The sequence below is a fragment of the Aythya fuligula genome, chromosome 1 (genome assembly GCF_009819795.1).
Source record: "Aythya fuligula isolate bAytFul2 chromosome 1, bAytFul2.pri, whole genome shotgun sequence".
In the NCBI taxonomy this organism is placed as follows: domain Eukaryota; kingdom Metazoa; phylum Chordata; class Aves; order Anseriformes; family Anatidae; genus Aythya; species Aythya fuligula.
In genome coordinates, this window is record NC_045559.1 from 6,651,099 (window position 1) to 6,678,585 (window position 27,487).

The 27,487-nt window shown below is 44.8% G+C and overlaps 1 protein-coding gene across 2 annotated transcripts in view; it reads left to right on the forward strand.

The window, feature by feature from the left end:
• The first annotated feature begins 9,143 nt into the window (after window positions 1–9,143).
• Window positions 9,144–27,487, forward strand: part of CAMK1D (calcium/calmodulin dependent protein kinase ID) — a 219,428-nt gene continuing 201,084 nt past the window's right edge. For both annotated transcript variants that reach the window (XM_032183733.1, XM_032183724.1), the window contains exon 1: window positions 9,144–9,349. In XM_032183733.1, coding sequence (XP_032039624.1) covers window positions 9,258–9,349 — 92 coding nt within the window. In that variant the 5' untranslated portion in view covers window positions 9,144–9,257. The remainder of the gene's footprint in view (window positions 9,350–27,487) is intronic.

The following is a 27,487-nucleotide window of genomic DNA, read 5'->3' on the forward strand; positions in this document are numbered from 1 at the left end:
CTTTCCTTGCTTTCTATGCCCATGGAAATTTATTTAAGGGAGGGTGCTTAAAATGCACCAGAGTTTATGAAGAGCACCAAGTGAAGCTCAAATCCGTTGGAGAAAGCCACCTGCATTGTGCTGCAAGGATTAGAAACACCTGTTTAATTAAATACTGTATAACAACCTTAATGGGGCTGTAGCTTTCATATCAATTAGATAAAAGCACATTTTTTCCAGATGAGTTATAGATCTCTGGAAAAAAAATGGGATTCGTTCTTCTACTAGAATCCTTTCCCTGTCCACCATTCTGCATAACTCACCTTCTGGAGATCTTTTCACAGGCTGCTCACATCCCAGTAGCAACAAATTTGGACAGCTGGAAGAATTACAGTGGCTGGCGCTGGTGGCCTGGAAGATGGGAATTCCATTAAAACTTTCCAAAACACCCCTGCTTCTGCTAAACACTGGCACCTTCTGCTTTCAGCTCTGGCAGGGAATGAGACTTTTGGCAGAGCTGAAATTGCAAAATTGAACCCTTTCTTTGCTTGGCAACTCGGTTGGTAATTCATTTTGTGTAAATGGAGTGTGGCTTGCAAAGAGCAGAGGGCACTGATCTAGCCAGGGGGCAACTTTAGCTCAGCTCCGTCACTCGATTGCTGCTGGGGATGTGCAGGACGAGGCAGTGTTTAGGCCTAGATCAAGTGCCCTGCACCAAATCTTTGCTTGTCACTACTCTGACCCTGTGAACAGGATTATTTCTTGCATTAGTTGCCCTCTATCAACCCAACCAGTGGCATCATTTTGGGATGTTGACCCTCTATGCAGGAAGGGCTGAGCGCAGGGCAAAGTGTGAGGCTGTCCTGCTGGCCCCTTTCTGGAGGAACAAAGCTCTTGTCCTTTGCCTAAAGCACCTACTGAGTTTGGTTGCATGCCAGGGAGCACTAGGGCATGACCTAAACCCAAGGCAAGAGCATATTTTATAAAAAGAACAAAAGTTGGGACTTGAGCAAGTTCTTGCTTAGCTTAAAGTCTGCATTCCCCTTCCATGCAGGTGGGTCGCATTTCTCCTGTAGGTTCTGTTGACTCATTAACTTATCTTCCAAACCAAGCATGAGCTTTTGATGGATTTCCCTGTGGATTTGGAGGTCTGCAGCTTCCTGTGGGCTGCTAAGTTTTGCCTGACTATTTCAGGCTGGGAAGAGGCAGGGGTATGCCTGGCAAGGTATCTTTTTCTTTCCACCATCATCCCTGCAACACAGCCCTGTTGCCAAGGAGCTGGTGCTAATGGCTTGAGCTTGCCTCACGCAGCCCCTCAGGGCACAAATAATGTGATGGAGAGGGAAATAGGGTGAAAAAATATGAGATCAGTCTGTGTTAGCTTCTTCCCAGCTTGCTGTCCAGTTAGCCAGGGATGCCGGTCCTCATCAGGGTATTTTTCAGGGAAAGGTGAGGAAAGTATTCCCCAGCAGACCTCCCTGTTAGTAGGCAGGCTGGCCGCTATCCTTGGAGATCTCTTTGTGGGAGATAAAAGTGCTGCCAGTTTACTTTTTTCACTGCCTGCTCCAGGGCATTTACTTTTTTTCCTGGCAGCCAACACCTGGAGTGAAAGGCCCAGGGGATTTTCTCAGCCCTCATTTCATAAAAGCAGCAAGTTTCGGTAGAAATCCAGGATGGAGAGACTGCCCCAAGTGTGCATTTCTGTGTCACATCATGACTGAAAACAAATAAAATCGTTTTAACCTGGAATCCCATCGTGATTAGAAACATATAGTAGGAAACCACAGAAAGCAGGCCTGAATAATGCATTTGGAGGGGGAATCTGGTCATCAATAAAGACTACAACACTTCGTCTGTCTTCTGGGATCAGTTTGGACATCAAGGCTCAGCTCTGGCTGTTGCTTCACGTGCTCATGCGCCGATGGCATGGCGCCTTTTCTTGCGTGCGAGTGCAATGTCAGCCTGGACTTAATGCAGTGGCTGCGGTTAATTAACAAAGCCGCTTCTCTCTTCATTATTCAGCAATGTTAATGGCTGTGAAAGGAAAGAACAAAATGAGCCAAGTTAATTTCAGTTCTGTGAGAAACACAGGAAAACAGAAACGTTCACCAAATGGGAAAGAGAGAAAATGAGGGAGATAGAAAAAAAAAATTAATTTCCAGCTTCTAAGAGGACTTTTACCAATAACAATATAAAAGATAGCTGAGTGTTCTGCTTAAATGAAAAAAGTGATTACTTCCAAGGCAAGTGAATGGCTTTCCATATCTTCTTCCTCTGCTTGTGTCGTTTAATTTTTGTTTTCCTCTGCTTTTCACTTATTATTTGACTCCATTGATGCGGTGAGATGTTGCTGGAGGCTGTCAATATTTATCCTGGGTGCAAGCAGAGGAGACATCCAGAATAAGTTCCTTCCTTTGGCTGAGATGACCCTGGGCTGTCACCCCTGCAAGAGAATTGTGTTTAGGTGACATTCATGTGGTTTGGCCATGCGTGTCAAGCTCATGGTGACAACTCGTGTAGGGCCTGAGCAGTAATATTGCATGAAGCTGGGGGGTTGTGATCTGCCCTCAGGGTGAACCCGGACTCAATGCAAGCATGGGCTGGGAGGGCAAAAAGGCTCTTCTGTGGTGTCAATGAAGTTGTTTCGTGGAATCATAGAATGGCTTGGGTTGGAAGGGACCTCAAAGACCCTCCCAGTGCCACCCCCTGCCATGGGCAGGGACACCTCCCTGCAGCCCAGGCTGCCCAAAGCCCCATCCAGCCTGGCCTTGGGAACTGCCAGGGATGGGGCAGCCACAGCTCCTCTGGGCAGCCTGGGACACAGCAGCACGGGGGCAGCTACACCAGAGATGCCCATGTCCTATGGACTCATATCTCCAGTTTTGTTTGCATCTCCCATGGGCTCCCTAGTGTGCAGCAAGGCGACCCGTCTCTCTGGAGGGGAATAGCCGGACCTTTTCTCTCTACTCTGCCTCCTTGCTCATTGAAATTTTCTCTTTTTGTGGTCCCTGTAGTGGCATTATTTTTGGTTGGACTTGGTATCAGACTCAAAAGTTATCAGGGGTGGGGTAGGCTGACAGACACTGAGATAGTGCAGGGCGAGGCTTTGGTGAGATAAACCTCCCTTCCTCTGGACACGGGCTATAAACCCACATGTGGGCAACAGTGAGGTTGCAAAGTCAAGCTCTCAGGAGGAAATGCCAGAATTAAACAGCCCGCACAGCCATAATTTGGGCCTTTGTGCACATCGAGTGCGATGCATCCTTTAATTATCCGATCACCTATGATTTTGAGTTATTTTAATCCAGCGAATTGCTCTAGGCCACATTAACACACGCTGTTCAAACCACACGCTGAATTCAACATTAATTTCCTTGTGAGCTTCTCTGTAATGCTTCAGCATCTGATCAATATTAATGCGTTTATCTGCACAGCGCTCCTGCGATATCACCAGCTGGTGAACTGAGGCACGGGGAGATTAAGGCCAAAATGATCAAAGGCGCTTGCTAATTTTGGGTGCTCAATTTGCAACACCAGGGACCTGATCTTCCAGGGCCCTTGGCATTTTATAGCACTTGGCGCGTTTGAAGCACGGCTCTTGTTGGCTTGTTCCTGTCTCCAAGTGCGAATCCAGCCTGAGTGTCCTACAGGGTGTCAGGAAGATGGGCAGAGCCTTGTGAACAGCTCCTTTGCTGTACGGACAAATTCCCAGTGCTGAACTGTTCATAGGAAAGGAGAAATTCTGAAAAAAAAAACACCCCAAGAAAACCTGTAGCATGGTGCTAAATTGAAACTATTAGGACATCTTTCTTTCTTTCTTTCTTTCTTTCTTTTTTTTTTTTTTTTAAATTTAATTTTATTTTTTTGTAACTTTTGAGTCTTTACCTCATCACCTAATTTTCTTTCAATATAGACTTTGTAGATGCAACATCCTAATTTATTTCTCCCTCCAAAAACCAAGCGTGCAAAGCCAAATCCTAGAAGGATATAATGGTTTGCATTGGAAGGGACCTTAAAAATCATCGGCCAAGCCAAGGATGCAGTTCTCATTTTGACCCAAACTTGGCTCATTGGCAGGGCTCGTCCTGTTGGACCCAAAGCCCAGACCTCCACCTCGGCACCTCAGAGACTGAGAGGGAGACATGCGAGCAGGGCTTGTGCTCTCGTTAAGAGATGCATTTTGGCAACAATTTCTTGCAGCATGGGAATGTTGAGATTTGGGACTTCAGAGCTCAACGTCAGGAAGGAAGGGGGTTGGGTTCTGTACCTTTTGCCCCCTGGGAGCATCTCCTGCCCCTCATTCCTCTGTCCTACCCATCCCTCGGCTATCCCCTGCTCTCCTATCCAGCCTCTGCCTGCTCTCCGTGGCTCACATCCTTTTTTACCAACATGTTGCTCCTCTTGCTTCTGCTTTGTCAACGATAGCTTTTTATGCCTCACCATAATTTTATATGACCGTGATTTATGATCCTGAGTTTAAAAGATTTATTGCAATGCACACATGGTACGGCAGGCTTAAAGGGAGGTGTTCAGCTTGGTTATTATTCTCTTAAATCCCATTTTTTCCATAGTTTAACAAGCAGCCTCCGCACCGTGTTTTCATGACTCTTGTCCCCTAGCTTTCTTGGTTTATCTAGATGAGGAGAAAACCAGGGAAGAAAAGTTGCAGCTTTACAGCTAAGAGATTGGCTGGCATCTATGAACCTCATGAGTAATGTAAGCACCTGGGCGCTTAATAAAGCACTGGATGGTCTTCAGGCAAATGGCTGCAGGGTGAGGATTCACCAGGATCAGCACTTGCTTATTCCACCTTACAGAGATGGTTTAAAACCCTACAGAAATTTGAGCTCCTTCCTCCCCATGAGAAAAGCAGCACATACAGCAAACATCTACTGTCTCTTCTCCCTTGCATTTGTGTGGTTTTGGACAGTGTTTTAACTGCCTAAGATGAGCAAGGGCCTTAGGTTGTCTTAAAGAGCTTAAACTGATCAAAAGCTATAAAGTGCTTAGGGGTGGTTTAAGGACATCGATTATAATTAACCAGCAAAAAGAACACAAAACACCACGTATCAAAGACCTGCGGCCACCTCTTGTTTGGGGAGGATTTTTTATTTTTTTTTTCTTTACACGCCTCTTGTACAGCTCAAATCAAAGTCCCTTGAAGTCACCAAAAGTCTCTGACGAGCTCGAAGGAGCTGTTGGCATGGGCTGCAGCAGGTTCAGCCTGGGAAAAACAGGCTGCCGTGGCCATGCTTAGAGCTGAGCTTCTAGTTTTGTATTCTGGATTTGTGGTAGCAAAACAAGCCTGGCAAACATTAAAACGCAACCACAAGCACTAGTTTCACCCGTGGTGAAAACCAAAAAGAACCCACAAGCCCTGGTCCCCTACCAAAAGGCACCTTTCAAACTGTGGCTCTTTTTAATTACCATCCTGAGGGAAGAAATATATATATATATATATATATACATATGTATAAAATTTTCTTATATAAATAAACATTTAATTTTCTCATTTTAAATAAGCAATTTGTTCTCTCTTTTAAATAAACAGTTCTTCTCATAAGTTAATTTTCTCATGACTCAGCATAAATCCCAAGAGGATTTCCTCCCAGTTTCCTACCAGGTCACCTTGGGTCAGAGACTGCATCCAAAGCATTCCCCTCCTTGCAAATACTGAGAAATGCTGGAAATATATATAAAAGGGAGTTTGGAGGGAATGCTTATCATGCTAGTCAGACTTGGCACCTACTATAATTAAGACAGTTACACATGCTGCCAAGTATGAAGACACTTTGCTCCAGGATTTTAATGTATCTTAGGCTCATCCTAGGGACTAGGAAGCATTGGGGATGTCACTTTGAATTTCTTGCTGAGGTGTGCACCCACGTGTGGCAGCAGTGCTATCAACATCCACGTGAGCAAAGCCCAAATAGCATCAAATAACTTTGCCTCTATAGTTTGTACACATATCGTTTGGGTGTTTATGCATGGCTGAAACCAATAATGCACCTTCCCAAGAGGGATGGTGAAAAAAATGATTTGCCAAGAGTAGAAAAGCTGCTGTCAGATGTTGCTACGTGCTGGATTTTAACCCATGCCACAGACACGGACCTGTGGGTGCTCGGACATCAGGCTTAGACCAGGGCAGCTGAGGAAGAGAAACGTTCCTGCCGTTCTTGAACAAAAGTGCTGATTTGTAATTGAAGTGGGGAATTATATTGAATGACTCAGAAACAATGTTGGGGAAGAGATCTAATAGTGTAGTACTTAAACAGAAGAAAATCAGGTTGTAAGTGGAAGAGCTTGAAAAGTGGATGTGGCTCAATTTACACTCATTATAATGTAGTTTGCACAGTGCCAAATTAAGGGCCAACAGCAAATGTGGCCCTACACAGCCATCCCACCTGTAACCCCAATACGGTCGGTTTTGGAGCATTTATTTGAAATACATTTCAAAAGTATTTGACAGGACTGAAGAGTTAAGGAACATGCCCAGGCAATGAAAGGCTGCCACCAAGCAGCCATAAGAGGGCCCAGGACTGATGTCTCCTTGGCAATCATGATTCTTGCATTTCTGTGTGCTTCGTGTTGCCACTCTATTAATGTTTGGTAATCTGGTTTTAAGTAATCAAATACTGGATACAGCCATCTGGAGCCACTTCACTGCCGCATGTCCTGCTACAAAGAGAAGTTTCCTTAAAAGATTTTTTTTTTTTTTATATACCTGTTCTTCAAATAACTCGGTGCTCCACAATGGCTCTATGGGATATTGTCAATCAAGCAAAATTAGAGGCTGACATGATAGACAGTAATGGCTCTAAGGGGTTTGTTACCACCTATTGTGCCAGGGGGCCCTGCCTAATAGGAGTCTTCTCCACTTCTCATTAAAACTGCAGTGGCTCCCGAGATTTTATACATTACCGGTTATTTCAAATACAAGATATCACGCACACACACACACACAAAAGCACATTCATGGCATGTTAAAAGTGCGGGCTAAATTAGAAAAGGAAACTTAGATTTACAGGCTAGCATTATGCTCAGAAATTGCAGCACGGGCAAGGATTTGGGTAATTTTAAGTAAAATTTTTGTCCATTGAAAGTTGGAATGGCAAAGTGGGTGATGCTGCTTGGGTGGTGAGATTATAGCATGATGCTGTATGGACAGACATGGCTTCAGAGATAATGGCAGTGGGTGGTTTGGCTATGCCATGGCTCCAGGATAAATTATGGCACCAGCTTCTTGGACTGACGAATTCCTTTGGCCTCTGTCAAGCAAGGTCAGGGCAGATGATCGCCTTTGCCCCTTCTGGCCTCAAATTCTCTCAATTTTCTCCCAAGGACAGCAGGTTACTTTTGGCAGCCCTGTTCAGCAACCCCAAAAATCTCAGCATGACATTTCTGGCCCCAAGCGATTTATTAACTTGTGAAAAAGGGAGAAAATACCACATTGGTGTGGGTTGAAGGGAAAATTATTCAGTGTCGGCTGCATCCTTTGGGGTCTGTCCCACCTCCACCACTTCCCAGGCGGGGGCCACCAGCTTGGGGATCCCTGGGGACATGGACACGGAGAAGAAAGGGTGATGGAATGAAGGGGATCCCCGTGACGAGCAGGGGGATGTGAGTAAGACAGCAGCAGAAGGAAAGGTTTGGCTGCTCCAAGAAAACACTGGGATGGCACACAAGCACCCATCGCAGGGAATCCCGAGCAATTTGGGCCACCCATGTAGCGGGATGGCCACTGAAACATTGCATTAGACAGGGCACTAATTAATACAGGAGCTGGCACATGCTCAGCCGTGTGGCTGTGCCCAGCAGAGGGTAGCATTGCCCAAACACCCCGGCCTGTCTCGGTGTTTTCCCCAAATTTACACCTCCCCACCTGGCTGAGCTCCCCCAGGCACCAAACCCGCGTGGAAGTGGGAGCCCCAGGGGAAACCTCCCGGGCTCACCAGTGATGGAAAATCCCTTTTCAGAGTGGGATTTTAAGGATTTTGTGAAAGGACACGGCGCATTTTAAGCAGTTGGGCGCACATTCGCATCTGTTTATGAGTCGATGCTATTTAGTCGTGTCACGCCTCATTTTCAGCCGCCTCATTTGATAACCGAGAGTTTTGAGCCGCCCCCAAAAACACCCGTGGGTCCGCACCTGCCTCTATAGTTCCCAACTTGGAGGAGAAATCCACTTTTTTATTTTTTTTTCCGCTTTACCGATTTGCAAGACATTGGCTGGAAACCTACCCACGGGGACAGCGCGCATTTCTGCCGTGTCACCGGGGGCGCATCCTGCCCCTCGTCCCCGTTGCGGGGTGGGCAAGGGGCTGGGGGCCACGTTTGGCCCCTACGGAGCGGCTGCGCTCATGGTGGGCACCGCAAACCCAGCGCAAACCCCGCGCAAACCCCGCGCATCCCCCGCGCAACCCCAGCGCAGCTCCGGACCACCCCGGCCTGCCGCCTGCGGTGTGGTTTTTATTTTTTTTTTTTAATTTTTTTTCCCCCCCTGCTTTCCCTTTTTTTTTTTTTTTTTTTTCTCTTTGCTTTCCCTCCCCTCCCGTTTGACGTGCGCGGTTTTGGTGCAATGCGAATTATCTCCAGTCATTCAGTCAGGAGGGGCAGCGCCAGGCAGCAGAGCAGCGGCGGGGCTGCCTCCTCCTCCTCTTCTTCCTCCTCCTCTTCTTCTTCTTCCTCCTCCTCCTCCCATTGCCATAACAACCGCGCACAGCCGCACCGCGCCCGGGAGGCTCGGAGCATCCAACGGGGCCCCCGCACGCCCTGCTTGGGGACAGCGGGAGGGTAGGGAGGGGGGAAAAATCAGTGACCTCCCTCCAAAAAAAAAAAAAAAAAGAAAAAAGAAAAAAAAAGGGACTTTTCCTCCCGGGGTGGGGGGAGCGAAGTGTCCCTGAGGGTGCTGAAGGAGGTGGGGGGGGACACGGGGCAGCCCCGGGGGCGGCACGGGGAGGGGCGAGGGGGGGAGAAAGGACGAGGGGAAGGGGGGGGGCAGAGAAAGTTGGGAGGAAATAGCCCAGGAAAAGTGGCACTCGTGGAGCCCGCCGGAGCGCGGAGGAAATAAAAGCGGCGGCGGGCAGGAAGTGTGAGGAGGAGGAGGAGGAGGAAGGGGAGAAGGAGGAGGAGAAGAAGGAGGAGGAGGAGGAAGAAGAGCAAGAGCCGGCAGAGGCAGCAGCAGCAGCCGCTGCTTTCTCAGAAGAGAAAGCAAAAGCCGCAGGCGGCTCGGTGCCGCCCGGCATCCGCGGGGCTGCGCGGGGTTGCGCGGAGCGGCCATGGCCCGGGAGAACGGGGACGGCGGCGGCTCCTGGAAGAAGCAGGCGGAGGACATCAAGAAGATCTTCGAGTTCAAGGAGACGCTGGGGACGTAGGTGGCGGGGAGCGGAGCGGGGCGGGAGGCGCCGTCCCCGGGCTGCGCGGGATTTGCGCGGGGGGGATTTGCGCGGGGGCAGCCGCCGGGGTCGCTCCGAGCATCCCGGCCGGCAGCGAGCCGGGATTTGAGAATCCCGGGACCAAACGGCACCAGGGTGGGTTGGTAGGAGGTGAGGGGTGAGGATGGCTGCGGGGCAGGCGGCTGGGGCTATCCCCTAAAAAGAAATCAAAAAAAAAAAAAAAAAAAAAAAAAAGAGAAAAGAAAAAAATAAAAGAAAAAGAAAGAAAAAAATAAAAGAAAAAGGAAGAGAAAGGAAAAAAAAAGGAAAAAGGAAAAAAGAGAAAGGAAAAAAAAAGAAAAAAAAAGAAAAAAAGAAAAAAAAAAGAAAAAGGAAAAAAAAAAGAAAAAGAAAGACCCCCTCCTACGGTTTAAAATGTTAATAGGATGGGGAGAAGGGGAAAGGCTTTTTCTTGACGGTGCCGCTGTAAATAAATGCGGTCTGACTTGCGTGCTGTCCCCTAAAGCCGATGGCTGCATCCATTCGTGGACAGACAAGCAGAAATAATCGGAGTGGATTGGATGTGTTTTAGCTACGATGCTTAACTGTTGTTGGGCTTTATTTCTGTTATTTATAGTGGCGGGGCATAAAGATTAGTAAAACGTTAGATTTTTTTTTTTTTCTTTTCTTTTTTTCTTTTTTTTTTTTTTTTCGGAAGGCTCAGAATAAACATGCGCAGATGGTGGAAGGGAGCAGGGTGCAGGCTGATGCTTTTTTGGCTGAGCGGGGAGTTTTATTTCTGTTGAGAGAAATTTTCGCTCGTCGTCGGATGTTGTAGAGGCAGAGAGCCGTGGTTGCTTGGGAAGGGCAGGGTGCGGGCTGCCGTGTGGGTGGGCGAGGACGTGAGCGCTGGGTTGGACAGGACAGGTGCTTTATTGCCATGTCCCCTCCTGGTGTAAAGTCAACTTTGAGCACATCTCTAAGCAAAACATCGCTGAGCCCAAGCAGTGCGTTTTTTCTCCGCGTGCCACTTCCAAAACACGGCTGAACAAGTTTCGGACATGATATTTCAGTTTCTTGCTGCTTCCAAGGGAGGGCTCTCTACAAACGGAGTATTTCTGCTTCTGCTCATTTCCTACACACCAAGCATGAGTGAGAAGCGGGCTGGGTGCTTGGTGTGGAGGGGGGTCACACTCCTGTGTGGGGATGAGCAAAAAACACCGCCCAGCTGGTGGCATTCGTGTCTGCCCAGGGCTCTGAAGATGCAGGGTGAGGTGTCCCTGAGAGATGTGTCCCTGCCTGTCACCGTCAGCACCTTCCTGAGCAAAAAGGGTGTAGGGGAGGCAAGTCCTAACGTCAGGAGACTCGTGGGAACAGTAGGACGGTTTGCTGTGGTTCCCATCACACAGCCCCGTGTTATCTTCCCACCTTTGGTGTATGAAGCACCTGCGAGGGTTAACTTGCACCTTTAGAGAGGTCCAGAGAGAATTAACACTGTGGACTTGGTGGGTATCCCACTGGAGCTGAGAGGAGCAGGTGTAGGTCCCAAGGTAGGTAGAGCTGGGTAGAGTTCATCACTGTGCACATTGGCGTGGCTGTTGTGAATGAAATCCACTCACCATGACCATTTAGTGCCTTGCACTCTTAAACATTATTGTAGCAAGGCCTTCGTGACAAGAGGGCAACCTGTGAGGTTAAAACTTGACCTAACAATCAGCACAGAAACTTTCAGAAAATTAAAATAACTGCATCACAACCCTGTGCCTGTCTAAAGGAAGCAGAGCTGGTTTAAGAGGAATTAAGCAAAAGTCTAAATACCTTTAGAGCATCTGGACCAAAAAGCTTTCTTCTAGCTTTATTTAGGAGCAGGGATAAAATCTGCTTTGATCCCTCCTGCAGTGTAATGCTGAACTGTGTTGGACATGCATCAGTCGATCTCATCAGTTAATAGATTTTTCTCTAGCACGGCTGGGGCTCGGAGTGAAAAACCTGGCGTCTCGGCTGAGGTGTGCTGGATTAGGGTCGTGGCTGTGTTTTGCATTGCCCTGCCACCTTCCCTCTCAGCACCTTTAGCAGAAGAGCAGCTCTTTTTCCTGTAATCTCTGCAGCTCTCTTAACTCACTGTGATCAGCTACAGTAAAATAAGCCCCAAACCTCTTAAATCAGGGAAAAAAGTCAAAGAGAAACTTTAAAAACATGTTATGTCAAGTGCATGGGTTTGTGAATGTTTAATCTGTGTGTACTCTATTAATGATTTGTTCTCTGAAAGGAATCTTTCATTTGAATAAAAGGTTTTTACCAGATCTCTAGCAGGTGGAGAGATAAAATTGCTGGAATTATTAAAAAGATTGTAACTCAGTTAATCATGATACCTTTTGTGCTTCAAGAAACCTCTGATGAGTACCCGGTTCTCTTCCAGAACAGCGTTACAGCAGGAATTAATTATTTACATGCCCCTCTAAGTCATGTCCAACCATATTGATAATGAAATAAGCATCCTGAATTGGACATCACCTCCAGAAGTAGAAAAACGGCCTTTTACACCCAAAGAAATGCTTCCTTCAGTGTCTGAGGTCCCTGCTGTTTGCTCTGCACAGTGCTGGTGGCAGTAGGGTTTTCCTAAAGGATTTCTCAGCGATGCGTCTGGCTCAGGTGGTACCGAACCCTGGGGATGGCTGCAGCCTCCCACAGGTACAATTTTTTTTTATTTTCATTCCTAAAGAGTTTTGCTCATACATCTCAGCTTCCCTGGTGATTGTGGAAGTAGGAAGAGGGATGGAGGAAAAGGATTTAAGGCAGACATCGGGGAAGGGCACTACAAGCAGAGGTGGAAGGAAAAAGGGGAAGGAGGCAGAAAAATGAAGGGGGAGGGGTGGGAAAGTTGAGAAACTGAAGACATAAGACTCACTTTTTGTTCTGTATTTACACCGTCCCTAAGCATGTGCGATCATAGGTTTGTGATTGCCATCTCTTGGGTATCAGGGTGTCAACAAACTATTTTGGTCATATTACTCATGAAAGTATAACAAAAGAAACGTGGGCAACATGCTGATAAAATGCGGTTCAGTTCTGTGGTCTTTAGATACAATTCCTCTTAGCCTCCAAAGTCGGGCTTTCTGTTTTGTGTTTGAGTTTTGTGGCCATGGGAGCTGTGGTCCTGATTCATCCACGTATAACTATGGCAGCACAGCAGTGATTCGTGCTCTGCATGAGCAGCTTCGGTGCAGGAAACTGGACCCGGTCACTCCTGAGAATTGAAACTGAGGTTACAGATCCTGAAAAAGTAGCTAGGAAGGAATACGCAAAGCAAATCAAGGAAAAATAAAATCTTAGCTGCGGGCCAGGTGCTCAGTGGTTGCAAATTTGAATCTCTTCCAAGCTGAAACAGGTAGGCTTGAGGAAAGAAGAGGATCTGATTAGCTGTTTATCTTCTTAAATTTCCACAAATTCGCCTATTCGAGCTCTGCTCAATTTACAAGCCTGTCTGGAGAGGGGGATTTCTGCCCCTGGGAGACGTGAAGTTTCACAATAGCAGGAATCTGATGAGAGGTCACTGAAATACCATTTTCTCTCCACGTTTAACTGATATTATATCTAAAGCATTTTAAAACTAAGTTTTTGATGGTTTGAGAAGTAATGTTACACAATGCTATCTTCAGCTGAACAGAGGAAAGCCTCTGATCATTCGGTCCATCTAATCGGATCAAGCTGGCATTTCTAAGATATCTGTCATTAGGCCTTACTGACATTCGAGTTATGATGAAGTTATCTTATTTAGGAAGGCTCAGGCTTAACAACTGCGGAAATATTTGTATTTTCTGTAAAACTGCCATAGTAGATTCCTTACAGCATAGTAATGATAACGTAGGGGGTTGCAAGAATGTAGCCACAACATAGTAGTAGCTGGGTGGGAAGACAAGTGCACTGCAATGATGTCTCCAGTACTTAAAAAAAATATAGTATAGAGAAAACCATAGGCAGTTCTCTTTTTCTTAGATGATATTATTGTAATTTTTGTTTCCTCAATGTCCTGAGTCTCTTCCATAGTCTTATGATACCTGATGGGCTTCTGGTGCTCTGCTTGAGTCATTTATGCACCCATAGGGTGCTTGTTCTCAATGTGAGATGCAATCACCCGCAGCCCTGACCTCACATCTGTTTTCCTTCTCACACATTATCCCAAACTCTTGTGCTTCATCTTCTGTGTTTTTGTCCTCTCATGTCCTTCTTCATGCCTACTCCAGTCTCATGCTGACACCCAGGCTTGTCCTGAGCAGCTCTGCCTCGTGCTCCCTTCTGCTTGTGGCTGCTCAGACCCTCACGGGGGACAAGGCTGATGGAGGTGATGTTGTCCCTAACTCAGACTGGGCATTAAGCCTCCTCTGCTACTGGGAAGTACAAAAAGATGCTTGTGGTAAGGATGGATCCTGGCAGAGGTTCTCCAGGTGCTTGAGATGCTGTGAAGAAAGGAGGTGCTGGGAGGTGCCATTAGGTTCAAGCTCTGCCTCTGTTCAAAGACCTTCCCTTCGCATCAAGCAGGTGCCCAAACCACCAGTTATTGTAATCAACCACTTGTTGTATTCAATACAACAAATTGTACTGGTTAGCTCATTAACTTCAGGCATTGTGCGAGCTACCCAGTTGTTTTTCTCTTCTGATTTTGGGGATTCTCAAGACTGAAAAAAGTATCTTTACTGATATTCTTGAAAATCTTGATATTTGGGCTTTTTCTGGCTGTGAAGACTGAAGAGCGTCTGATTTCCATGTTTGTGCTCACATTACGAGTAATTTCTGCCTCTCTTTTACGGCACCCTGGTGAGGCAGCAGTGGCTATGTCAGACTGTTTCATCCACTTCTCTGTTCAGTATTTGTCTGGTTTTTAATTAAATTAAGGAAGCATTTCACAGTGAAAAACATCTTAAAGCAAGAAAGTACAGGGTTCCAAAGAGCTGAGGTAAAGGCTTGTGTTTCCAGTAGGAAGGCTGATCAACCTCTGGGACAAATTATGAAGGCAAATGGTTCTTGTCTGCTCCAGGAGGAGCTGATGGCAGAAGTCCTTTTGCCATCTGAAAGCTCTCAGGCTTTGTGCAGGAATCACCAGACAAGAGCTTCTTGTCCATGGGTACAGGGGACGACATGTCACGGTCCTTTCTTGACCTTAAAATCTGTGACTCTGGGAAACTTACCATCAAGACCATGGAGTTAGGGATAATTAGAGGTGTGTGGTACCCCCAGCACCTCTCCAGCATCTCTGGGAGGAGAAGAAAAAGCTGAGATATCTGGATATTAATATCTGGATACAGATATTAATGTTTAAGTGAATGCTGTGAAACAACAAAGATATTTTGGTTTGTAGAGAATGTAGAGAAACCAGAAAAATACTGAGATGACTCCTTTAGGGTGACATATTTGTTTTAAACTAAGGAATCCTCACTGCTATCATGTGATGTAGTTTTACTATCCAGTGTTCCTGCAGGCTTAAAAATTACTTGTCCCGGTATTTGCAGTGTGAATTGTAGTATCTTATGATGTAGATTGTTGGTCTCCCTTGAAGCATTACAGAAAATAGCAGGTTTGAGCCTTCAGCTGGAATTGAAATGGAAACAAAAAAAGGAAAGCAAGATGGCCAACTGATTTATAGGCTGAGCAAGAGGACTGGGAAAAAGTCTGCAGCCGTTGGTGATTTTCACAGCTCCCCAAGTGTGCTTCACGGGTGCATTTTGGACACCGCTTATTTGGAGCAACAGGGTAGCATAAAGGTCAATTTTCTTTCGTTGACTAAAAATAAGATTCCAAAATCCTCAATAGCCAGAGGCTTTCAGGAAAACACATCATTTTGAGGGCACCCGGTTTCCTGCATTGCTGTTTGGGCTGGGATGTAGTGTTTGAGAGGGACTGGAGACCTGGTGGAGTGCGTGGAGCTGAACCCAGCTCTTTGGAGTCCCCTAGTAATCCTTGAACCAAAAGTCTATTCTTCCCATCACAGTCACAACACAGTGGGTGTGAGAGCCTTCTTCTCTGCAGCTCCTGCCATCTGGAGAAGCCTGTCTGCTTCCTTCACCCTCCATCTGCTTTCACATGGGAGCTGAAATATCTCCTTATCCATTTTTTCCTTCCTTTCTCCTTTTTCTCTCTTCCTCTGTGACTGACCTCAATTATTTCTGCTGCCCCTTGCACATGATTCTGTGTGCTATGTGCAGAATATCGGCTGGAGTTATTTAATCCTTTCACGCATCCAAAGATGCAATTTATATTGAATAAAGTTGTATTGTTTTGGCTTGCCTGACAATAACAAGCATTTATAATAGGATTCTGAATTTATTGCCAGTAATGGTATTCACTTAACTGGTGAGTCACAGTTTATGTTCATGATTACTTAATAGGACCTAATTTTCTAGTCATTTTAGATAGCATGAAAACAAGTTGGAACTAAAAAGATGCTGTTAGTAAACAGGTAATGAGTGAAAGGAGGGAGAAAAAGTTCCTTGGGGCATCAGTCTGTCATTTTTTGTCGGAATTCAAGCCACCTTGTATTGCAGTGGTTTTCTGTAAATAATAATTAACAACAATAACAATAATTTGCAAACTTGTGTGTGTGTGATTGGGCTGTTCTGGAATAACAAATAGCTCAGCAATCAGAATATTTCTCTTTATAGAAATCATACTGTTCCTTAAACCTTTCTGTCAAATCTTAGCACTGATATGCTTTTGTGTTCTCTGACTTGGCGGTTCCTGTAATTTTCCTCTGAATGTTGTGTCAATCACTTTTAAAAAGAAAACCACAAATAACAGATTGTTAATAAACTTTTCAAGGCCCTTCACTGCTGTTTTTATGTTGAAAGCTGTGTATTGAGCCTTGTGCCAGAATTACTCACCAAACAGATTGTATGAGGTTAAATTAAAATAATACTTTTAGCAGATTTTTTTTTTTGGCTGAATTAAAATGCAGATTTTTTTTTCCCTAATTAATTAATTGAGTAATTAATTAATTTAACACTGGCTGTGCTAAGAGAAAGCTACTGGGAAGCTCTCTCAGATTTGCTCTGTGTACAGAACAGTTGAGCACAGGGCTGGAGATCCTCTGTAACAATAGATCACTGATTTTGCTTGATCATTTCCAGGGCAATTTCATATGCTAGATTTAAAAACATCAACAGCTTTGGACAAGAGGACTACATAACCACAAAGACAGTTCCTAAAATACCTTTTTCAAGGGTCGAAAGGGGAAGAGGCAAGTGAGAGAAAACATGCTGGCTCAGCTGTATTGAGGATTTATTTTGATTTTCGTTTGGATGTTCATACATTACAAAACTGAGCTAAATTAAACAGTTTCAGTCCTGTTCTGGTTTCCAGGAAGGACCAAAGGGAGGTTCTTTCAACAATGCAAATAAAAGTGAGCATTTACCATTGGCAGCAACAGGGCAAGACACGTCTCTCCCAGACCCTTTGCATGTGCACGCCTTCTGCTAGCCATGCATTCTGCTCCTAATGCTCTCCCTGATTTAGGCTGACTATTTGAAGGTGGGTTTTTCAAGCCTAAGTGGGAGAAATTTGGGACTTATATCAGATGCTCACGTTTCAGAGTACAAGACCTAGAAGCTTCATCCATAGCTGATGAGAGTTGAGCAAGTTCAGAAGTGGAAAGTCTGATGTCTGAGAGCCTTTAACCTCTGTGTCTCTTTCGGTGAGGGTTGATGTGTCAGTTCAGACTTCACCTGTAAGAAGAATTACATCCCCCGATCACCAGCAGTGGGATGTGAAGGTTCGCAGGTCTTTCCAGGAGCTTCAAACCAAGGGTTGGATATTAGGAAAAAACTTCTTTACCTAAAGGCTTGTTAGGCATTGGAATGGGCTGCCTAGGGAAGTGGTTTAGTCACCTATCCCTGGAAGTCTTTAAAGGACATTTAGATGTAGAGCTTAGTGATATGGTTTAGTGGAGGACTTGTCAGTGTTAGGTCAGAAGTTGGACTAGGTGACCTTGGAGGTCTCTTCCAACCTAGATGATTCTGTGATTCTGTTTCTCAGGCATGACCATGACCAAAGATGATGATCCAGTATCATCCAGTGCTTCAGAGTGGTTCTGTGATGTTGCTGTGTTTTAGCTGAGCAGTGTGCTTAAAACCTCCCTGCAGACTTTATGGCATGGGTATCTGAGGAATGTGGCTGCCCACCTACCACCAGATACATCAGGGTCTCAGAGATGCCTGGGTTTTTGTGGGTGGTGCAACAGAAACTCATGTAGCCACTCATGTTTGGTTTGAAAGATTTGCAAAATGTGAAAAGTCAGTGTGTTTTTTAGATTTGGACAGTAGAAACTAAAACATGAAGGGTGTAAAATACTTTTCGTATTTTTTTTTTTTAATTTATTTCTATGACTTTTATTGGCCTATACAGAGACCAGACTCCGTTGTGCTAGGAATTCTATAAACAGCAGAGTGAAAGACAGCTCCTGCCCAGAAAAACTTGAAATTTAAATAAATAAGACAAAAACCTAACACGTCTTTGTTGAAGACGAGGCAGCGTGTCGGTTGTAAAATGTAAAGCTGAGCCTGAATCTTAACTCCAGCCTTATGCAACGGGCTGTCTTGCTTCTTTCAGCTTCTGTCAGCAGTGGCTTTTTCAGAATGTATTTATTTCTTTGTGAGTCACCCAGGGGCATCACAAATAATTAGTTTTTACTAGTTAAGGTTTGTAGAAGGCTTTGAAGATGCAGAGTGCTGTGCCTGTGCTGTTGGTAACAGCACGGGCGTGTTATTGCCGTGTTGTGTCACAGATGCTCACAGGAACTGAGGTTTTCCCAGGGCTATAAAGCATTGGAGAAGACCAGGCTGCTCTTGGGGCAACGTGGGATTGCTTCAGTGTCCATGATGGTCTCCGGTGGTGGTATTTCCCAAGGGTTGCTTTGCATCATTGATCTTTTTCCAGCATTTTTTTTTGCCTCTTCTATGCAGCATAATGCAATGCAGAGTCAAGCACCGAAACCAGAGTCACTATCTACGTTCCTACCACTCCCTCCATGCTGGGCAAGGGCTCAGAAGAGGGAAACTCTTTGACAAAAAGCTGCTGAAAAAGCTAAACAAAATAGTAATCCCCCAAAATGACGTAGAGGGAGTCTGGGTGGGGAGAGAAGAGTCTTTGGAGAACGTGCAGCCACATGGGAATCTCCTTGGGGAAGGCAGAGCTCATAATCAATTTCATCTGTGGTTGAGAGAGCCTGTCGGAGCATCCCTGAATGATCCTTCACTATTACTTGGAGTTGACTTGGAGATTTCCTTCCTCTGATCACTCTCATCTTCTGCTGCCTCCCAGCTTAAGCAAATTACTACACTATACCTATCCATGAAACCTGCTGTGTTTTGGAAATTTCAGGCACAGCGGAGTGCTTGGTGTGTGCTGTCAATCGCAGAAGACACTGGGAACATGTTCAACTTGTTTCGTGTTCCCTCCTTATTTTTTTGCAGAGTACTTGAACAAATTCAAAGGCTTCATCTTTTACTTGAGGACATTTTGAAGGTGGGGCCTGAGATATCTAAAAGACTATCTAAAGCTCTGGGATCACTGTGAGCCTCACACCTCTGCCTTAATGGGATTTCCTGCTGTAGGGGTGTAGTTAATTTGTTCAGGAGACAGAATATTTTTGAGGGGAAAATCTGACACCATTGAGCTTCAACTTGGGCTGATGATTGCCACAAAAACACCACCCCCCCTGAATACAAGCCACAGTGTTTTGATACACCTTCTCTAGCATAATTACATAGCAACCTGAATATTGCAAAGCAAACAAGCTCTCCTTCCCAACACAAAATCCTTCCAAGCTTTAACACCCAACAAAACAAACACACAAACCCATCTACTAGAGGGCTGCTGCATATGCACGTCCTTCTGCAGGGACAGAACAGGGAAGCAAATTACATGCGACACCTTAGCTGAGTTGCTTGATGCACCATGGGAAGATGCTTAGATAAAAACACATATGGGGCAAAAAAATGGTCTGGCTCCTGTTGGCCGTATTACCCAGGTATAGGGGCATAAGACAAATAAATTATAACAAGGGAACTGTATCATGTCCAAGACTTGATTTATAGATTATGTTTTTTGGGAAGCTGGATGATGTATATTTAGAAGGGAGGGGATACACCAAGAAATGAGATAAAAAAAAAAAAAACAAACACAAACAAACAGGGTTTTCAAAAGCATGCAGACACAGGACCTAGAGGTACTGCGGGCTGAAGGCAGGCTTCTGCTCCTGGGTATGTTCAGGTGTTTCTGAAGTAATTTAACTGCCTAATTTTCCTGGCAGAAGCCATGTAAGTGTAATTTATGTTATAGACATAAATCCTATGCTCTTAAGAGACAGACCCTGAAAAAAATCTCTCAGAGCTTTATGGGCAAGTCCATTGAATACGATTTCTATTGTGATGAATCTTGTATTTTTAATGGAAAGAAAATCAATTGATTCTAGGATTCCTGAGTGACAGCTGAGATGGTTTGTACCCAGAGAGCAACCTGGTGCCCTTCTGGCACTACTGAAGGAGAATATAAAGAAAATGAAAGCTGAGCGCATGCTCATTCTGCAGGTGAGTGGAGCTACACCAGGGCGAACATCAAAAGGGAGAGGTTTGGGGCAAAGAATAACAATGAGGGTTCAGCTACGGATCAAAGCCAAGAAAGAGATGTCTAAAATGAGGTGGGGTTTAGCTTAATTGACTCCCACGGACAGCTAGCCTCCCATGCTTGTTCATGAGACATCCGACTGCAAAAATTTGTAGCTGCAGGTTCTTTGGGCAGAATTGTTAAAAAATAGCACCAGGCAACTTGGTCATTTTCAGTCAAGGGCCACTGGAATTACCAGCAGCCTCAGTGCCTGTGTTTGCTCTGCTGTGATGCTGCAACATCTTTACATAGCATTGCCACATAGCTACGAAGTAGGTGTTGGAGTCTTTTATATATATATATACCTATATATAGTGGTATATATATACATTAAAACACTATTTATGTGGTGATATATAGTGCTATATAGTGCTATATACTGATATATAGTGCTAATTTCTTACTGCACAGCATGCTGTTTGGCTTCATTAATAAATTCACAGAGAACGACCTGTGCCATTTTGTGAAAGCCGTTTAAGAGCACCATGGAGCACAGTTAATATATTCTGCAGTCTGAATTTCACTTCTTATTGGGGTTACATTTAGGTGAAGGCAGGAGATTCATGACTGCTTGTATCACCTAAGCTTCATTATTCCTGGTAGCGTCTTACTCAAAATTTAGTATGAAAATGTTTGCAGAGACGAGGTGATTTTTGCCCTTGGATGCAAGCTGACTTTAGCTGGTTTCTAAGTGCCTTTGCCTATGGCATGACTTCTTGACAGATGCTTTTGTGATGCTTTTTTTTGTTCTTCCATCTACTGAGATGAGACTTAAGTTTTACCAATGGCTCCATGTTTCTGCTGTTGTTCATTAGAGGGTTGCTTTAAGTGATGAAAGGGGAAAAACAGCTTCTTCCCATGCTGTTCTCTTCATCAGGACTTGGTAGTGCTGCCACAGCTGCTCAAATACGCAATGTTTGACCTTGCTCAGTTTGTGACCAGAGATGATGAAAAGCTCTCAGAGGTGGGAGGTCTTGGCCTTTTGATGCCCAAGGTCCCCCGCGGCCCTCTGACTCTGTTTCTGAGACCCTTCTGATAGGTCTCTCAGAAATAATTAATGGAAGAAAAATGCTCACTTTGCCCCACATTTAAACAGGAACTGCGTGGTGCTCCCTTGTTCATTTAGCTAATGGGACCGAATGCAGCCAGGACAGAAGTGTGCAAGGTCCTTCCCTGGTGCCACGGCCACATCCTGCAGGTGTACACAGCCGGGAAGCAGAGCTGGAAGCCAGCACAGCTCCTTCCCACGGGTCAGCCGAGGGCTTGGTTTATTTGGGTAGCACACCCTTCACGTGGGGAAGTGAAAGCGGCGTGCAGCAGATGGAGTCTGTTTGAGCTCGCCGGGTGCAAACTTGACCTCAAGCGTGTGGAAGGTGAATGAACAAACACGATGCTTGGTGCTAGCAGGTCTGGGAGGTGGGCCACTTCTGTGGGTGGGGTGGTTGGTGCATCTTCACCGACTGCATTAACTCCTGCTTGCACCACTGCTCACCAACTGATGGCAGCTGCCTGTTGCCCTCTCCTGCAGCATGGTCAGGGCTTGCAAGCTTGTGTCGATTAGAAACCTGCTGTTCTAATGTCATTAGGGAGGCAGGTGCATTAATTTCTGTAACCAGTTCCCTTTTCTGCTATTATTTAAGCAATACCACTAGGGACTTAACAGTGTCTTGGGTATTCTGGTACTTCAGCTAAAGGTGATAAATGGAAGAGAGGGAGGCTGACAGTAAATATATTATTTAAAAACACAGTTTTGCTTTTGAAAGGTGTCTGTAAAATGTCTTCCTAGAGGTTTCTGTGTGTGTTGGCTTAGTGCTCAGAATAGATCTTCCTGAAGTCAGAGGGTAGCACACAAAAGCACACCAGGTCTGTTTTCCTTCTGATTTCCTCTTAAATCATTTGTAGCAGTGCAAAGTGACTGTAAAATTCTGCCTTTGATGTGCACAGCTTGGAGGTTTTCCTCTGGGAGTCCAGAAAAGCCTGTATTACTCAGCATCAAGCTGGAACAGCAGCATTTTATGCTCCTTACGTTTGGGTTTCAAATGGCAATATAAAATTACAAGGCTGTGGAGAAACAGGTTGCGATTCCAAGCCGGAATAGGAAGGGGCTGTGCCTGTCCCGTGGGGTGGTTTGCATCTTCTGCCAGCCCAGTTGTTTGCAGGGATGTGCCATGAATGTATTCAGAGAAGTGATAGAGGTTAAAAATAACCTTCCAAAAAGGAGGCAGGGGCAAAGGGACAAATACAAAGTTTTCCTTTTTTCCATTCCATAGAAACTATAAATCAGCAAAGAGGTGACATGTGTTGTTTTTTTTTTTCTTTGTCTTGCATCGTTAAAAAATCATCAGCCACTGCACTGAAATGGTTTGCAAGAGCCACTTTGCCGGGGACAATATCTGAGTGAAAACAATAAAAAATTGGTGGATGCCAGGTCGAATTCGTGTGTCAGCAGTTGCTGAATTCAACTTAAGAGCTGTAAATGGAACCAATCATCATTTCTTAATGAGATATATGAGAACAAAGAATCACAATGCTTGAACAATCTGTCACATCTCCGTCAATGCTGCTTAAGCAATTATGCAGTGTGTTCAATGGTTTGACAAGGTAACATGACAAAATCAATTTACAAAGCGGATTAAATATAAATATGCAACACTTTTTTCCAGGAATGTCATTCTCAAAGCCTTAAGTTTTTTTATCTTAACGATCCCTACCCAGTCATCTGCTTTCAGGACTGCTTGGATGAAGTCCTGCATGGCCCACAGTGACGTTCACCAGATCATTTTTCACTTATCCATCTCCAGCCTAATGATACTGTTGTCTGGGCCATGGTAAAAATGAATGATGCATTGCTTCAATATACCATGTAAGTATGCTTTTCACTCAGTGCTAAGCCTGTATTTTTCCAGGGTCCTTAAGGAAGCCTGGTCCTCAGCCCTTTTTACCACTTAATGTAAATCTTTCTGAATATTTGAAGTGTTTGGCAGCAAATGCAGGAGAAACTTGGTATTAGTTCCCTAGGAACTAAATAACAAGCAGTGTACATTGAGGTGATACAATCATCTATTTTAATACCAGACCTGTCATCACATTGCAGCAGACAGGGACTGGGACAGCCCCATCCCTGTTCACAGAGATGCGTATCTGCAGAAAACCACACATAAGAAGAGGTTACAGGGACCATGACAATAAATGTCATCCTTGAGGATGAGGTGGCTGCTGGAGAGTGCTGGCTGTGTTTAGGTGCTGTAACAGGGCAGTGCTGGGGAAGCCAGGCTGGGAGAGCATTAAAAAATGAAGAATTGTGGTTTGTAGGACTGTCAGCAGGAATTGAAAAGAATTAGGAGAAATTGAAAAGATTAAGAAGGAGGGAGAAGCACTGTGAAATCTGAACTTGTTCTGCCCAGTGCCAGGACAAGAGGCAGTGGGCACAAACTGGAACACAAGAGGATCCCTCTGAACACCTGGAAACATTTCTGCACTGTGTGGGTGATGGAGCAGTGGCACAGGATGCCCAGAGAGGCTGTGGCGTCTCCTCCTTGCAGATTGCCAAAAGCCATGCTGGGCACCCTGCTCTGGGTGGCCCTCCTGGAGCAGGGGTGGGACCAGACAGACCCAGAGGTCCCTTCCCACCTCAGCCACCCTGTGACTTTGTGTTTTGCTGCTAAATGGTGTGCAACAGCAGCTGGCTTCTTTCAGCTCATGTGAGTCTCCAGTCTGTGCGTATTTTCTGGTTTTACATTTTTCTTCCATAATCAAGTCTCCATCCTTCAAATGCACTAGTGTAGTGTGGTGTAATGAAGCTGGCACAGAAAACTTTATTTTTTTCCTCATGTAAAATGTATGCATCTCTCATCCTCTCCATGGGAAACTCAAGGATAGACGATTTCTGTTCCCCATACAAATAACTCTGGGATTTCCTCAGTCCATGTTCCCCATATGAATAGCTCTGGGATTCCCTCAGTCCCTTTGTCTTTTACAGTTTACAAGATGCCACTGGTGTACCTGGCTGCATATCTCATTTGCCTCTAACTTTGATTGCCACTGGGTTCGATATTGCAAACAACTTTTAGGGAAATGTAAGCATTTTTCTTTTTTATTTCAGGCAAGGTGACAGCATTCCCAGCAGCCTTTTAAATATACCAGAGGATCGTGTTATGGAGGAGAAGAGTATTTTTTAAGTTATCATTACCATATGACTCTTGTTGCTACAATTTCTGAGCAAATCTCAGTTCTTACAAAATCTGTGATACTGAAAACTCGTATGCTTGTATTTTTGCTACATTTATGCATGACATATGGACTTCAAGTATCTGGTTACTCAGTTTCTGCTCAACATCTTGTATTTTCTGATGACTATTGAAGTATCTGAATATGCATGGTATTTCCTTACGTACTATTAGTGTTGCTGCAGCTCCTCGGTCTTTTGTGGCGTGTTGGCTAACCATCAGATACTCATGGCTTCATCAACAAACAGATGTACAGGTCTACTCTTTGTTTTTGTAGCTGCACTTTTGACATATTGTAAACGTCCTTAATTGATTTTGTTCAGGATAATACCATCTGCTGGCATCTGTTTCTACTATGGCTCTTGCTAAATACTTGTGTGTATCACGGTCTGTAAGGACAAATTACAGAGTTTCAGCACAGTATTATGTCTTTTTTTTTTTTTTTTTTTTTTTTCCCTGAAATAAATGAAAGCAGAGTTTGGACATTGAAAGACCTTCTAGAATCATAGATTCACTAAGGTTGAAAAAGCCCTCCAAGATCATCTGGTCCAGCCATCCCCCTACCACCAATGTCACACACTAAACCCTGTCCTTAAGCACCACGTCCAACCTTTCCTTCAACATCCCCATGGATGGTGACTCCATCACCTCCCCGGGCAACCCAAAATGTGTTTCAGGAAAGAATTGGGTCCTGTGACCACATTGGTCTCTCTTAATCTCTCTTAATTAATTTTTGGCATACCTGCAAATGTATCAGAGCTCCCAGACAGGGAGAAAAGCAGCCTTTGAGTTTATATTTGGCTCCTTTTCATCACAGAGTGGTGTGGAATAAACTTTTAGATCTGCCTGAAGCCTTGACACGAAACTCTGTCTAATAAACAGTCAAGCTAAGTTATCTTTAAACATCACTTACTGTATCTGTAAGGTTGATGGACTTCTTGCCAGCTTTTAACATAGCTGAGCGTGTTCTGCTATGAAGCTTTTGGCGGCAAAAGCAATGCTGGACGGGCACTGGATGAGATGTCTGCTGAGGATGCAACTAGGAAAATGCGTGCTGTCTCCTGAGATTCCAGACCAAAGTCCTCCTTCTTGTATAGCCAGCTGTCGTGCTGTGTTTAGCTCTCCATCCTCAGATCAGTCCTTTTTATTAGGTGGCATCAGCACTTATGGTAGATTTTATTACAGCTGCCATGTCCGTGTCTGAACTCTGAAATGCAATAGAAATTTCATTTCTTGGCATGTTCTGTCTCTGGTCATGACAAGTGCAGGCAAGCGTCAAAAAAGTATCTGGGCTGGGATTTATCTGTAGTGGCCTAACTGTGCTCCCAATAAAAATAATGAGAGCTGGCTTTTGATGTCAATGAGACAGCGTTAAACCAATTTTGATGCCCTTGGGAAGCCCTTCCCTCTCTCTGCACCACTTGCATGTGGCAGTGACAGAGGGAGGGGAAGTGGGGTCATGCAGGGCAATGAGAGCCCTTCAAACATCATCGAAGACAGGGAGTTAGATGTGCTTAGTGTTTCTTTGGAATTGGCTCACCAGGCTGAAATACCTGGTGTCCCAGCAGGGTTGGATTATTTGAGCTGCTTTGTGATGCTTCGTATGGGAAGGATTCAATAGAAAACTTAAATATGGAGAGTCTTCCCTGCCATGCATGGGCTCATATGAGGGTAACTGCAAAAGCACAGGTTTCCCCTTTACTTTGCCAACCAGTTTCTTTGGCCCATCATACTTGCTGTCTCACCATGTTGGTACCACTGTATTGGTACCCACAGCTGGTCAAAAGCTCAGGAGTTTGGCTTTGTAAAGCCATGAATTATGGAAGTCAGGAGGACTAGTGGTAGAAACATTGGTGGCATTGGGTGGAAGAGCACTAGATAATGATTCAGGACACTTGGATTTCATTTCTGACTGTGCCACTGGGCCTTTTTATGACCTTGGAAAAGTTGCAGCATCTCTCTGGCCTGGTTTTCCTGTCTGTCAGTCACCAACCTACTTTGGAACTCAATTTGAGATGTAACTGATTAAAGCTTGCTATGCAAAATGTTCAACATGTACTGTGCAAGGTGTTGTTTTTGTTATGGCAATGTGGCAGCAATCTCCACTATTGTCTTATGTTATATTTGAGTGTGTTGGGAACTTGGCTGCGATGCTGGTGTTTTTCAGTTGATGTTTTTTTGTGGGACATGCTTCTGCAAGAACCTGCTCCCTTTCCTGACAACACCATTGACTCCAAAAGGAGGTGAACAGCCCCACCAGTTTCGAAAACACTAGAAATGGGACAACAGAGAGAAACCAACTGAAACACATTTCATTTTCTGAGACTGTTGAAATTTTTCAGTGTGTTGGAATTCTGGCAGGGCACAAAGATGTTCCAGAAATGTCTCTTAGCTCCCAAATCCCTCCTGCTGATGGGTTTTGCAGCAGAGGTTTGCTGGCAGATGGACATCAGGGAGATGATTGGAAGCAGCTGTAGAGCTGTGAGGCAATTTTCCCCTCCTGTGCAAGCCAGGTTATAAGTGGGAGAAAAAGAAAATGAGAGTGGTTTTCTCATCATGCTGCCAACAGAGTGGGATTTGCAAAGCAGTGGATGCAGATTTGTATTGCCCTGAAGAGCTCTTCAGTGATAAGACAACGTGGTCTTGTCTTGAAAATAAGCTGGTATCATTACTGATCTGTTAGTTATCAGTTAATTATGTTTTTCAGCGTCTAACCGTTTTTGTCCCTCTTGAAAAATCACTTCAATTGCTGAAGTCAATGTGGTGAGTATCCATGGTGACCCTGAAGTTACAAGCTTTCTGAAGCACCTTCAAAGAACAATTAAAGCAATTGGAGTAATATCTTCATTTCCATGTCTTTGTGGGGAACACAGTGGTACCTGTGAGATGCAGCAGGAATGTAATTGTGTTTCCAGTCACTGCAGCACTACTATTTTTTAAAAAGCACCTTTTTTTGTAGGCAGAATACATTCTGTTTTTTCTCTGATTCTGGAAAAAGTAGAATTAGTGCATAAATTGGAAAGCAGGATTTCATTTAAGCAGTGTGATTTGGAACTGCTGGTGAAGTTTGCTGCTATAGGGCATTTGGCGTTCATCAGAAAAATTTCCAAGTCTAAATAGTTTTATCATGCAGAGTTATATACTTGGAAGGTAAACTGCTGTGTCTTTTTCCACTTTGAAGACCAGTGCCAGCTGATGGATGTCCTGTTGAATTCCTCATAAGGTTGCAGGGGAGGTGAATAGCTGTAGGTTTCA